Consider the following 14,885-nt stretch of genomic DNA (forward strand, 5'->3'; position numbering starts at 1 on the left):
TCTGTTTAATTTTGGGTGAAAAATCATATTTTTTTTTTTTTTTGCAGCCTGCACTGCAAATCTGATAGTGAAATAGAATCAGTAAATCCATCTGTTAAACTGTGGGTGAAAAAATCATATATATTTTTTTCCATAAAGTACCTTTGCAGCCTTTGCCTCATTTCTGACAGTCCAATACAAGCTTTAAATACTGCTGTTATATTGTGGTTTTAGAAAAACACCCATTTTGTGCAAGATACCACATTTGCGGCCTTTGCTGCATTTCTGAGAGTCCAATACAAGCGTTTAATACTGCTGTTATATTCTGGTTTTAAAAAAACACCTATTTTGTGCAAGATATTACATTTGCGGCCTTTGTTGCATTTCTGAAAACCAAATACAAGCATTAAATACTGCTGTTATATGCTGGTTTTAAAAAAACACCCATTTTGTGCAAGATACTACATTTGCGGCCTTTGCTTCCATTGTGACAGTCCAATACAAGCGTTAGATACTGCTGTTATATTCTGGTTTTAAAAAAACACCCATTTTGTGCAAGATACTACATTTACGACCTTTGCTGCATTTCTGAGAGTCCAATACAACCAGTCAATACTACTGTTACATTGTTGGTTGACAAATTCACATTTTTGGTGACCATGTGCAGTGTCCCAGGGGGTCAGTAGTGTATGCTGGGCTTTGTAGTGCAGATTGACTCACTAACCTGGGATCCACTGTCGTCTTCAATTGGGGCAAATACTGGAACAGGCAGGTATTTAATGTTCGTGACGCCAGTGTCAATTAAACGGTGACACGCCGTGTATGGTATTGTAGAAGAATGAAGCAAGCATAGGATAGCCAACAAAAACTGGAACTTTTACTGAATATCAGTGAGTATAATACATGGACGCAGTTGGAAGCGCAGTTCCATGAAAGACAGTTGGTTACTATTGGAATACAGCTGGTTCTTGGAAGTACAGAATGGCCGGTCTTAGCAATGTTTTATACAGAGTGTTGATTACAGGAGATGCAGTACAGGCGGCTTGCACACTATTCCTGACTGGTCCTGAAACATGTGACTTTCTCTCCAAGGTCTAATGCCCTTTATCTGGCGTACCCTTGAAGCTGTCCTTATCTAGTACCTCCTCTGTTATCTTGAGTACCTCTTGCTTTATCTGATCGGCCTCTGTGGTATTCTGTGTCTTGGCTGGTGGCTTGCTTATGCTGTTTCAGCTAAACGGATGATGACTCAGGAGGGGAACCTTTTCCTTGGATCCGGAACCCGGTTACAGGGCCTTTACTACCCTCTCCTAGTCGGCAGGCTTCAGGCCTGCTCTGCTCTCACAGGCCCATAGCCTGGCCTTCACTCAGACACAGGATCATTTCTGACCTCTGCTCCCACTGTCTGAACCTACTACTACTTCCTGACTGGGCCTTATATAAACTAGGGTTCCCTAGCTCCCTCTAGTGACTCAGAGCTGGAATGACACCCTAGCCGGCCTGCACATGCACGTTTCACAGTAACAGGAAAATACATAGCAGTACATTGACAAGATATTCTATACCAACCTCCCCATAAATACAGGGGGAACGACAGTACCCAAGTGACCCTTCTGTAGTGACGGGGTATTACTCTCCCGTACACTACATACCCCGCTGCTTTAAGCTGAGTACGACCTCGTACTCCATCAGGGCCCGCCCAACTGGAATCATTACCTGAAATAGAGAAAGACACATGCATACATACATATACAGGTCCTTCTCAAAAAATTAGCATATTGTGATAAAGTTCATTATTTTCTGTAATGTACTGATAAACATTAGACTTTCATATATTTTAGATTCATTACACACCAACTGAAGTAGTTCAAGCCTTTTATTGTTTTAATATTGATGATTTTGGCATACAGCTCATGAAAACCCAAAATTCCTATCTCAAAAAATTAGCATATCATGAAAAGGTTCTCTAAACGAGCTATTAACCTAATCATCTGAATCAACTAATTAACTCTAAACACCTGCAAAAGATTCCTGAGGCTTTTAAAAACTCCCAGCCTGGTTCATTACTCAAAACCGCAATCATGGGTAAGACTGCCGACCTGACTGCTGTCCAGAAGGCCATCATTGACACCCTCAAGCAAGAGGGTAAGACACAGAAAGAAATTTCTGAACGAATAGGCTGTTCCCAGAGTGCTGTATCAAGGCACCTCAGTGGGAAGTCTGTGGGAAGGAAAAAGTGTGGCAGAAAACGCTGCACAACGAGAAGAGGTGACCGGACCCTGAGGAAGATTGTGGAGAAGGACCGATTCCAGACCTTGGGGGACCTGCGGAAGCAGTGGACTGAGTCTGGAGTAGAAACATCCACATGCGTGTGCAGGAAATGGGCTACAGGTGCCGCATTCCCCAGGTCAAGCCACTTTTGAACCAGAAACAGCGGCAGAAGCACCTGACCTGGGCTACAGAGAAGCAGCACTGGACTGTTGCTCAGTGGTCCAAAGTACTCTTTTCGGATGAAAGCAAATTTTGAATGTCATTCGGAAATCAAGGTGCCAGAGTCTGGAGGAAGACTGGGGAGAGGGAAATGCCAAAATGCCTGAAGTCCAGTGTCAAGTACCCACAGACAGTGATGGTCTGGGGTGCCATGTCAGCTGCTGGTGTTGGTCCACTGTGTTTTATCAAGGGCAGGGTCAATGCAGCTAGCTATCAGGAGATTTTGGAGCACTTCATGCTTCCATCTGCTGAAAAGCTTTATGGAGATGAAGATTTCATTTTTCAGCACGACCTGGCACCTGCTCACAGTGCCAAAACCACTGGTAAATGGTTTACTGACCATGGTATCACTGTGCTCTATTGGCCTGCCAACTCTCCTGACCTGAACCCCATAGAGAATCTGTGGGATATTGGGAAGAGAAAGTTGAGAGACGCAAGACCCAACACTCTGGATGAGCTTAAGGCCGCTATCGAAGCATCCTGGGCCTCCATAACACCTCAGCAGTGCCACAGGCTGATGGCCTCCATGCCACGCGGCATTGAAGCAGTCATTTCTGCAAAAGGATTCCCGACCAAGTATTGAGTGCATAACTGAACATAATTATTTGAAGGTTGACTTTTTTTGTATTAAAAACACTTTTCTTTTATTGGTCAGATGAAATATGCTAATTTTTTGAGATAGGAAATTTGGGTTTTCATGAGCTGTATGCCAAAATCATCAATATTAAAACAATAAAAGGCTTGAACTACTTCAGTTGGTGTGTAATGAATCTAAAATATATGAGAGTCTAATGTTTATCAGTACATTACAGAAAATAATGAACTTTATCACAATATGCTAATTATTTGAGAAGGACCTGTATGTCAATTACACTCATATCAGACCCAATTGGCAAAGGTGAAGTGTGGTGACAAGGGGCGTCGTTCTCTTCTTCTCAGGATAGTGAGTGGAACGGGGGCGCTGACCTGGCACAGCGGATGTTTAAAAACCAGGATAGTCCATGACAATAAATAAGTCCATACTAATATCAACATCTCAGAGGCTTGCACATAGGAAGTCCATCTCTGGGCACATAGACGTGAATAAAAACCGGTTGCTAAATACTGTCAGCAGCACATATATAAAATGACAATACAGGACTCTGACAATACCAGGGCCATGTTATCCTGGCAAGTCCTGCTTACCCTTTAAAATAGTGCTGACATAAAAATGTCTTTTCAACCTGAAATGGGGGTAAAAAGGGAAAAACAGTGCAAACTAAGGCACAACTGGGATTATAGCAGCAAACCTGGATGTCCCAAACATAACAAGGGCAGCTGGAAGCAGTGGTATACAGTGGCACATTATTCAGTTAGAATGCCACCGGCCGTGTGTAACTGGCAGCGAGCTTGACCAGCTCTGCCAACCGGAGGGACAAAACGGCCATTGGGGGAGACGGACATGAGGAAAGGAGTACTCACAGGCGAGTGTCATATTCTTCCTCTGATGAGGAGTCGATGAACGGAACTTGCAGCAACTGCTCTGGCAAGGCCGGCCACATCTGGAAACCATATCCTCTGACAATCTTTAGAGGGGGAGGCTTGTCCTTCATCGCCTCCATTTCGGCATCCGTCCTAGGAAACGGGAACCACCGCACGCCTCCTGCGCACCCGAGGTCCGCCACCCAATACACTCTCTTGCGTAGGGCCTCTAGGTCAGCCTTGGTGCAGGTCGTCGGAGCTACCGGAGGTCCGGTGACAGTGGCCTCTGGGGTAACGGTGGCAGCTGCTGCTTGACGTCGGGCCTCCGCACATTCTTCCGCCCGCCGGCAGCTGTCCAGCCGCTCTCTCTCCTCTTCTCTCGCTGGGTGCAGAGTCGACACTGGCTCCTCCCACACACTGGGCCGGTCTACCTCCATCTGAGGCCCGCCTCCCAGGCGTAACTCTTCAGGGAAGTCAGCCGCATCATCACTCCTCAAGGTGGGTGGCGCTCCAGGGCAATCTCCTCCTCCTTCTTGGGGGATGTTGGCGCCAAATATTCGCACCTCTGCACATCCTGATGGCGCAGTAAAAAGTCTCATGGCGTCGGCGGCCATTTTAGATGCCCTGATGCTGCAATTCACTGACAGCAAGCAGGATGATGAAAAGTCCAATAAAACACAGTCCACAAATGCGATTTTCTCTCTGGGGGTAGCGCAACACAGTACAGCGTCTCTGATTCCTCCCAGGCACAATTGTAATCCACAGATTTAGGAATAAAGGTTACAGTCTTTGCAATATGGTGGTGGAATAGTTAAAGCACACAGTTCACACTTCTCTGCACTTCAGAAGTATGCGGATCCTGTTCGTGACGCCAAAAAGAGCGATGCAGTGTCCCAGGGGGTCAGTAGTGTATGCTGGGCTTTGTAGTGCAGATTGACTCACTAACCTGGGATCCACTGTCGTCTTCAATTGGGGCAAATACTGGAACAGGCAGGTATTTAATGTTCGTGACGCCAGTGTCAATTAAACGGTGACACGCCGTGTATGGTATTGTAGAAGAATGAAGCAAGCATAGGATAGCCAACAAAAACTGGAACTTTTACTGAATATCAGTGAGTATAATACATGGACGCAGTTGGAAGCGCAGTTCCATGAAAGACAGTTGGTTACTATTGGAATACAGCTGGTTCTTGGAAGTACAGAATGGCCGGTCTTAGCAATGTTTTATACAGAGTGTTGATTACAGGAGATGCAGTACAGGCGGCTTGCACACTATTCCTGACTGGTCCTGAAACATGTGACTTTCTCTCCAAGGTCTAATGCCCTTTATCTGGCGTACCCTTGAAGCTGTCCTTATCTAGTACCTCCTCTGTTATCTTGAGTACCTCTTGCTTTATCTGATCGGCCTCTGTGGTATTCTGTGTCTTGGCTGGTGGCTTGCTTATGCTGTTTCAGCTAAACGGATGATGACTCAGGAGGGGAACCTTTTCCTTGGATCCGGAACCCGGTTACAGGGCCTTTACTACCCTCTCCTAGTCGGCAGGCTTCAGGCCTGCTCTGCTCTCACAGGCCCATAGCCTGGCCTTCACTCAGACACAGGATCATTTCTGACCTCTGCTCCCACTGTCTGAACCTACTACTACTTCCTGACTGGGCCTTATATAAACTAGGGTTCCCTAGCTCCCTCTAGTGACTCAGAGCTGGAATGACACCCTAGCCGGCCTGCACATGCACGTTTCACAGTAACAGGAAAATACATAGCAGTACATTGACAAGATATTCTATACCAACCTCCCCATAAATACAGGGGGAACGACAGTACCCAAGTGACCCTTCTGTAGTGACGGGGTATTACTCTCCCGTACACTACACATGAAGTTATTGCATAAAATTTGCCTACTATTGTGTGACCTCAATAAATTTTTCCTCTTAGGCTACTTTCACACTTCCGTTCGGTGTCTGCACAGACGGATCCGCTCCTATAATGCAAACTATGGTATCCGTTCAGAACGGATCCGTCTGCATTATATTTCAGAAAAAAATCTAAGTCTAATTGTTAGTCAGACGGATCCGTCCTGACTTTGGATTGAAAGTCAATGGGGGACGGATCAGTTTGAAATTGCACCATATTGTGTCAACGTCAAACGGATCCGTCCCCATTGACTTACATTGTAAGTCTGGACGGATCAGTTTGGCTCCGCACGGCCAGGCAGACACCCGAACGCTGCAAGCATATCATAGCAGATCAGAGTTGGCACCTGCAGCCCATGGCCATCAGTCTTTCACCTCACCCCCTTGCAAATCAGCCAAGCAGTCTGAGCCCCAAGTCATGCAGCATTCTCTTCTGATTTTTGATGACTATGTTAGCAGGGTTTTCCAGGGCCATCCACATAGCCCTGCCCCAGAAGCGGAAGAGATTGAGTGCACCGATGCCCAACCACTTATGTTTCAGGATGAGTACATACAAATGCCTATAAAGGCAATAGAAACCTATCTTGGCCCAAGTTAAACTAATACTTCACTTTTATTAAACAAGTCATTAAAAAGTGTCACTGATGATTGTGATTCACATCTGAAGGGACACAGACAAACAACCAAAATAAACTGCTAGGGTATTAAAAACATAGTTTTATACACACTATACAGTACAGCAGTATAGCACTCCACACTATACCGCACCCACAGTATACAGACCCCCACAGTATACAGTACAGCAGTATAGCACTCCACACTATACAGGCCCCCCACACACTATACAGGCCCCTCCCCCACTATACAGCCCCCCCCCCCACACTATACAGGCCCCCCCACACTATACAGGCCCCCCACAGTATACAACCCCCCACACAGTATACAGGCCCCCACACAGTATACAGACCCCCACAGTATACAGGCCCCCACACAGTATACAGCCCCCCACACAGTATACAGCCCCCCCACACAGTATACAGCCCCCCACACAGTATACAGCCCCCCCACACAGTAAACAGCCCATCACACAGTATACAGCCCACCACACCGTATACAGCCCACCACACAGTATAAATCCCCCCACAGTATACAGGCCCCCACACAGTATACAGCCCACCACACAGTATACAGCCCCCCATACAGTATACAGCCCACCACACAGTGTAAGGCCCCCCCACAGTATACAGGCCCCCACACAGTATACAGCCCACCACACAGTATACAGCCCACCACACAGTATACAGCCCCCACAGTATACAGGCCCCCACACAATATACAGCACCCCACTATACAGTAGTTTACAGTATATTAACATAACAGCCCCTGTCACCTTTTTCTGATGTAATCTTCACACAAAAAAGCTCCACAGTTAACTTCTGCAACACTCCTGCTAGGACCTGTGATGACCTCATAGCCATGTGACCAGTAAATGCTAGGTTACTGGTCACATGGTGATGATGTCATCTAAGGTCCTAGATCACAACGTTAAAGTACACAGACAGCTTGACACCCGGGGCAGTAGCTAGCAGGGCTCAAGAGGCAGCTGCCTTGGGCCCCCCAGGAGCAACTGGGCCCGGGACAGCTGCCCCTTTTGCCCCTTGGTAAAGACGGCCCTGACTGTGAGAGATGGCATATGTCATCGATTGGAGGCGATATGTATGATCACTCACTCCAAAAAAAATGAGAACAGCAAAAAAAGCTGCCACATGCCCATACATGTAATGCTAGCTAGGTGCCGGCTGGAATTGATTGATGTTAAAAGATGTCAATAGTGGGAGACTGATGTCATCATCCCACTATATACATTGATGGACTGTTTGACAGTCTACTATTTGCCAGCACACAGGGCACTTATCATATGTGCCCTAGACTGGAATGTGTGAGCTACTGCTAGTGCCAATGGGATGCCAGTGAAACGAGCCCAGCCACTGTTTTTTACTGACTGGGTGCGTTATCAACACAAGCTGATTAGCAACAAAAGGCAAAATTGTTGCCATTTATTTGTGAGGGGGGATTTGTGGCGTCCACCCTCTACACAACTAGACGTGCTCTTAGGGCAACTGACCCTTAACCAAAGGCAATGGCTACACTGTTGGTGACCTGAATGTGCAGGCTGCTGGTGGACCCAGACAGTTCATGTCAGCATAATCAGGACTAGCAAGATCAATGTCTAACTAGAAAGGCAGCCTGATGATAATATTAGGCATTCACGACTGGTCACACATTCAGGAGGACAGCAGTTTTGTTAGCCCTGCACACATATCATCAGACCTGTCTAATATTATCATCAGGCTGCCTTTCTAGTTAGACATTGATCTTGCTAGTCCTGATTATGCTGACATGAACTGTCTGGGTCCACCAGCAGCCTGCACATTCAGGTCACCAACAGTGTAGCCATTGCCTTTGGTTAAGGGTCAGTTGCCCTAGCGATGTGCTAATGTCAGCTGAACATTACTATATTAGTCCCATGTCACTATGTGCCACCGTTATTTAGAAAATCATATGCAAATGAGCCTCTAGGAGCAACTTGATCCAGAGGAAGGCAAAAAAAAAAACTGTGAGGTAGAAGACAATTTTCCTCACTTTAGGGGAATAAAAAATTCCTTCCCGACTCCAATCAGAATAAATCCCTGGATCAACGACCCCTCTCTAGTAGCTATAACCTGTAATATTATTATGCTCCAGAAATACATCCAGGCCCCTCTTGAATCCCTTTATTGTACTCCCCATCACCACCTCCTCAGGCAGAGAGTTCCATAGTCTCACTGCTCTTACCGTAAAGAATCCTTTTCTATGTTTGTGTACAAACCTTCTTTCCTCCAGACGCAGAGGATGTCCCCTCGTCACAGTCACCGTCCTGGGGATAAATAGATGATGGGATAGAGCTCTGTACTGACCTCTGATATATTTATACATATTAGGCCTCATGTACACGACCGTTGTGTGCATCCGTGGCCGTTGTGCCGTTTTCAGTTTTTTTTCGCGGACCCATTGACTTTCAATGGGTCCGTGGAAAAATCTGAAAATGCACCCTTTTGCAGCCGAGACCGTGATCCGTGTTTCCTGTCCGTCAAAAAAATATGACCTGTTCTATTTTTTTGACGGACAACGGTTCACGGACCCATTCAAGTCAATGGGTCCGTGAAAGAACACGGATGCACACAAGATTGGCATCCGTGTCCGTGATCCGTGGCCGTAGGTTACTTTCATACAGACGGATCCGAAGTTCCGTCTGCATAAAAGCTTTTTCAGAGGTGAGTTTTCACTTCGTGAAAACTCAGATCCGACAGTATATTCTAACACAGAGGCGTTCCCATGGCGATAGGGACGCTTCAGGTTAGAATATACTGAAAAACTGTGTACATGACTGCCCCCTGCTGCCTGGCAGGTGCTGCCAGGCAGCAGGGGGCAGACCCCCTCCCCCCCCTGTATTTAAAACGACTTTTTTTTTCATGTCCGTGGATCCTCCAAAGATCAAGGAAGACCCACGGACGAAAAAACGGTCACGGATCACGGACCACGTTTTTGCGGACCGTGAAAAAATACTGTCGTGTGCATGAGGCCTTAATTAGATCTCCTCTCAGTCGTCTTTTTTCTAAAGTGAATAACCCTAATTTTGATAATCTTTCAGGGTACTGTAGTAGCCCCATTCTAGTTATTACTTTAGTTGCCCTCCTCTCTGCAAAATACTATATATTTGTGTCAGAAGTTGTGCTTTTTTCATTTTTCTGAATAATGATACAGCCATTTTATTTGATACTTTTGTGCTGATTCTTTTTTTATCTCTTTATTAAGGGACACTATAGTCACCAGAAGCACAACAGCTAACCGTAGTAGTTCTGGTGTCTATAGCATGTCTCTGCAAGCTTTTCAATGTAAACACTGCCTTTTCAGAAAAAAAGGCAGTATTTACATTACTGCCAAGGAACACCTCTAGTGGCCACTCATCATTAATAAAGTTTACTACTACGAGGTGTCTGGGTTATTTGATGTGTGTTGTGGTGAAGGGCGTGATTGCATGCTAGGGTGTGGGAAGGTAGGATCCAGGGGGCCCAAGTAAATTCTTGCCCAGGGTCCAATCAATATTAAAGTCAGCCATGGGTCCATGGCGTTTTTTTTTTTTGTTTTTTTTTAAATATATATATCATATAATACTCTGGGTATGGCATTTTTTTTTTCCATAGAGGTTTCTATAGGGGGAAAAACGCATGTGAAAAACATTGACCAAAAATCAACAGGAATTTTATGCTTTATTTTTTATTTTTAACGAGCCTAAAAGAACTACCACTCATCAATTATGTGTGAAGGGACAGCAGTGCAATAGTCTGGGGGAACATCTCCATACTGCACATGAGGATGTATGGAGTACAGGTAGAAGGCTCGCTGCTGCGCATAGCAACCAATCTGATCACAGCTTTAATTTCTCCAGGGCAGGTGTATACATAAAAGACGCAGTCTGATTGGTTGTTATGAACTATGCTAACAATTCTTATAGCGATCATAAAATTGCATGCATTCCTGTTTAAACCCAAACGTTTTCCTTTATTCTCCAAATCAGAGGCTCACGTAATCTTAATCAACTGTTCATGTCTGTATACGAAACTTCTTAAAGCCCTTATCTAACATGGCTCCGACGGTGCTTATCCATGCTAGTCATGCCCTTTTCAAACATGGCCGCAGAATCGCACTGTCATTATGACGTCAGACGTCAGGGACGCTCTAGCCGACAGAGTTCTGCGCGCCGGTCTAATTCCTAAACTGGGAACATGGCGCTTGCTAGTGTTGTGCGTTCTGAGGGCTCCTTGTGGAACCGGGCCCGGGATGTCCCCGCCAGCTGCGGCCTGCAGACCGAAGGGGCTCAGCTTCCAGGTCGTCCCTGGACTCGGGCAGGGAACAGCTGAACCCGGGATTGAGTTTCTGCACGGGACAACCACCCTGGCCTTCAAGGTACACAGTAACTGGCAGTATGGAGATGTGTGTATGATGGGTGCCCGTCCCAGAGCACCTACAGCCTGAGCAGTAGTAGTCATTTCTTCCAAGAGACCTAGTTGGGGGAGTTGGGGGGGTTGGGGGGGGGGGGGGGGGCATGTTACCGGACCTAGTGCTTATAATTTGCCGTGCTCTGTCTCTTTCACTCCTTGTATATACTGAAATCTTCTATTACAGTTAAACTGGGCAGGGGCTGTTGCCTCCCAATTAGATTCCATTCACGCGTCCGCAAAATGGGTCCGCATCCATTCCGCAATGTTGTGGAACGGGTGCAGACCCATTCATTTTCAAAGGGGCCGGAATGTGCTATCCGCATTTGCGGATCCGCCCTTCCGCATCTGTGCGGTCCGCAAATTACGGAATGCACATTGCCAAATCTGTGATTGCCGCCTAACCCTTTGGATAGCTTTTGTGGCCCCATAAGTTTATTTTTCCCACGGCTGTAGTACATTTCAGGCAAGTACTCCACTTTTTCATTGCACCAATCTGACTTTTGCCTCGCCCCTTGATATGGGTGTAGGGATCCTTTACAGAATCCCCACAGTTCAGAATAGAATTGCATTGTGTAGAAGAGAAACCATGTGAATGCACTGTATATAGGGATAGTTAGTGCTGTACTGCTCCCATAGAAATGAATGGGTGCATATCCAACCAGCATCTCCGTCCATTTCAGGGGGCTCCACAGGGTACAGTGATCTTTGGGGGTCCTGTGGATAGGGGATACATTGTTATAACCAGAATACCCCTTTTAAGGGTTTTTCCCTGATCCCTATGTTGATGACCTATCCTGGGGATAGGTAATCAATGTCCAAGCTGTGGAGTCTGTTCCAGGGGCTAGTTCTGGCAGCTGATTGGTGGGGTGGACCCCACCAATCAGATATTGATGACCAATCCTGAGAATAGGTCATAAATATCAAGAGCCTGGAAAACCCCTTTAATTCGCATATTGCGGATTTGGTCAGTATCTTGCATTAGTATTGTGAAGCCGAAATAAAGAGAAACTATAAACATTTCCATTATATTTTCCCTGTATTTAGGGTCCACGTCTGGGTTTCGGTTCTAAATACTGAGCGAATCTGCAGTGTGTGAATAGGGCCTTTAGGATTGTGTGTAGGAACAAGCTTGAGAAACAGCAGAATTGTGCATGCAGCTCTGGATGCAGCCTGTAACCCAGGATCAGTACATGTAATGCCATTTTCTACATAGTCTATATTTTCTTGTGGTGCTGTTGTGGTACCACTTTGTATGACTATCGCCCATATATTTCTTTCTGATCTAACGTACATAGACTTATACAAGATGCTGTATAACTAACATTGTCCCTTTCTCTTCTCAGTTCCATCATGGAGTAATTGTGGCTGTTGACTCCAGAGCTACAGCTGGCTCTTACATCGCCTCACAGACCGTGAAGAAAGTCATTGAGATCAACCCCTACCTGTTGGGCACCATGGCAGGTGGTGCTGCTGACTGTAGTTTCTGGGAGAGGCTCCTTGCCCGTCAGTGTCGCATCTATGAACTTAGGAACAAGGAACGTATATCTGTCGCTGCAGCTTCCAAGCTCCTAGCTAATATGGTATACCAATACAAGGGCATGGGCCTGTCTATGGGAACCATGATCTGTGGATGGGACAAGAGAGGACCAGGTACGTGGATGGCCTGCACTTGTACAATACCCTTGTGGGGACAGTGTGGGTAAGGCTACTTTCACACTCACATTTGGTGCGAATCCGTTCAGATAATACAACCGTCTGAATCCGTTCAGAACGGATCAGTTTGTATTATCTTAAACATAGCCAAGACTGATCCGTCTTTAACTCCATTAAAAGTCAACGGAAGACGGATCCATTTTCTAGCGTGCCAGATTGTGTCAGTGACAACGGATCCGTCCCCATTGACTTACATTGTGTGTCAGGACGGATCAGTTTGGCTCAGTTTCGTCAGACGAACACCAAAACGTTGCAAGCAGCGTTTTGGTGTCCGCCTCGAGAGTGGAATGGAGGCAGAACGGAGCCAAACTAATGCATTCTGAGCGGATCCATATCCATTCACAATGCATTAGGGCAAAACTGATCTGTTTTGGACCACTTGTGAGAGCCCTGAACGGATCTCACAAACGGAAAGCCAAAACGCCAGTGTGAAAGTACAGAGATCGTAATTTTCTGAAGGCATATGTCTTGTTTGCTCTCCGACATTCCCTGATGATGATTATTATTCCTTAGAGATGTATGGATGAGTCAACTCTTCTTTAAAGGTGTTGACTTGATGGGCGATATTTTCTGATCGCTGAGGGTCCCACTAAACACACGTGTCCCCAGCCAGAATCGTCGCACTTGTGCATTGCTGCTCCATTCAAAGCGGATGGGACTGGTGAAGATAGCCAAACGCTGTACTCACTTAGCTCTGTTGATCCCATAGAGACTGAATGAAATGGCAGCCCACTTGCATGACAATCACCCTATTCAAAAGAGGGACTCTGGAAGCTCTTTCTCATCGTCAGTGGGACCCCTTGCATCAGACCTTGTGGATAGGTGATAAGTTGTGAACCTGGGAATAACGCTTCTAATAGATTGGATACCACAAGGTGTATGGGATGGCTTGTGTCGTCTTTTTTTTTTTTTTTTTAAGTAAAGTGTTAGTTTTGTAGAGATGATTTTACTTATGTTTAAACCGCTCTCCTCTCCGCAGGTCTTTATTATGTGGACAGCGAAGGAAACCGAGTGTCAGGTTCAGTCTTCTCAGTGGGGTCAGGCTCTATGTATGCTTATGGAGTGTTGGATAGAGGATACAACTATGAGCTAGAAGCAGAGGAAGCCCAAGAACTGGCACGGCGCGCCATTTACCAGGCGACATATCGTGATGCTTACTCAGGTGGAGTGGTGAATCTCTACCACGTGAAAGAAGATGGATGGCTGCGGGTATCACAAGACGATGTGGCTGAGCTCCATGAAAAGTACAAGGGGATGACTGACTCTTAAGATGTTTAGTTGAGGAAGTGGAGATGCTAGTAATGCTCCACTACCCTCCCTTTTGTCCGAAGTTCCTTAAAGGAAACCTGTCACCATGAAAATGCGAAATAATCTGCAGGCTGCATGTTATACAGCTAGAAGCGCTGAGCAGAGTGATCTATAGTTTTATGGGAACTGATTCACTGATAGCTTGTATTTCTTTTATTTATATCCCTGCCCATTCTGTGCTGTGAAGTCCAGGAGGCGGTCCTATCAGTGATTGACAGCTATCTCTGTATACACAGTCATAGAGGGAAGGCTGTCAATCACTGATAGGACCGCCTCCTGGACTTCACAGCACAGAATGTGCAGGGATATAAATGTCTAAATTACAAGTTATACTGAATCTTTTCCCATAAAACTATATCACTCTGCCCAGCTCCTCCTGCTCTCACTGGCTGCCTGCAGCTCAGGCACCATCTTTAACGTGACAGGTTCCCTTTAACATGATGGTTATCTATGTGATGGAGAAGTAAGACCACTTAGGTTCCATAAAACATGTAAAGTTTCTTTCTTTTTTATGGTTTGTTAGGTGTTGGAGCGACATTCTTAAAATATTGGCTGCTGCATACCATCTTATTAAACACGTTCTTTACAAATCAGTTTGCAGTTTTATTTCCTGTGGCTTGAGAATATTTTTAGTTTTTGGGTAAGATTGTTCACCATCCCTATGAAAAAGCACAATGTGGTCAAATCCAGTTCTGGGGACCATTACAAATTGTCACGATCAGCTTAGGCTACTTTCACACTTGCGGCAGTGTGATCCGGCGGGCAGTTCCGTCGTCGGAACTGGCCGCCGATCTGCCGCTGACTGAAAGCATTTGTGAGACGGATCCGGATGCGGATCCGTCTCACAAATGCATTGCAAGGACGGATCCGTCTCTCCGCTTGTCATGCGGACTGACGGATCCGTCTTGTACATTTTTCTCATTTTTACCGATCTGCGCATGCCGGAACGACGGATCCGGCATTCCGAATGCCGGATCCGGT

General features: G+C 46.0%; 1 protein-coding gene across 1 annotated transcript; it reads left to right on the top strand.

Moving 5' to 3' along the window:
• The first annotated feature begins 10,652 nt into the window (after positions 1 to 10,652).
• On the top strand, positions 10,653 to 14,497 carry PSMB5 (proteasome 20S subunit beta 5). The gene is given in 4 exon segments (XM_044287861.1): positions 10,653 to 10,760; positions 10,762 to 10,848; positions 12,227 to 12,533; positions 13,576 to 14,497. Coding segments are annotated over 4 exon segments (777 nt in total). The 5' UTR covers positions 10,653 to 10,667; the 3' UTR covers positions 13,866 to 14,497.
• The last annotated feature ends 388 nt before the right edge of the window (positions 14,498 to 14,885 follow it).

This window comes from Bufo gargarizans, chromosome 1, assembly GCF_014858855.1.
Source record: "Bufo gargarizans isolate SCDJY-AF-19 chromosome 1, ASM1485885v1, whole genome shotgun sequence".
NCBI classification, from domain to species: Eukaryota; Metazoa; Chordata; class Amphibia; order Anura; family Bufonidae; genus Bufo; species Bufo gargarizans.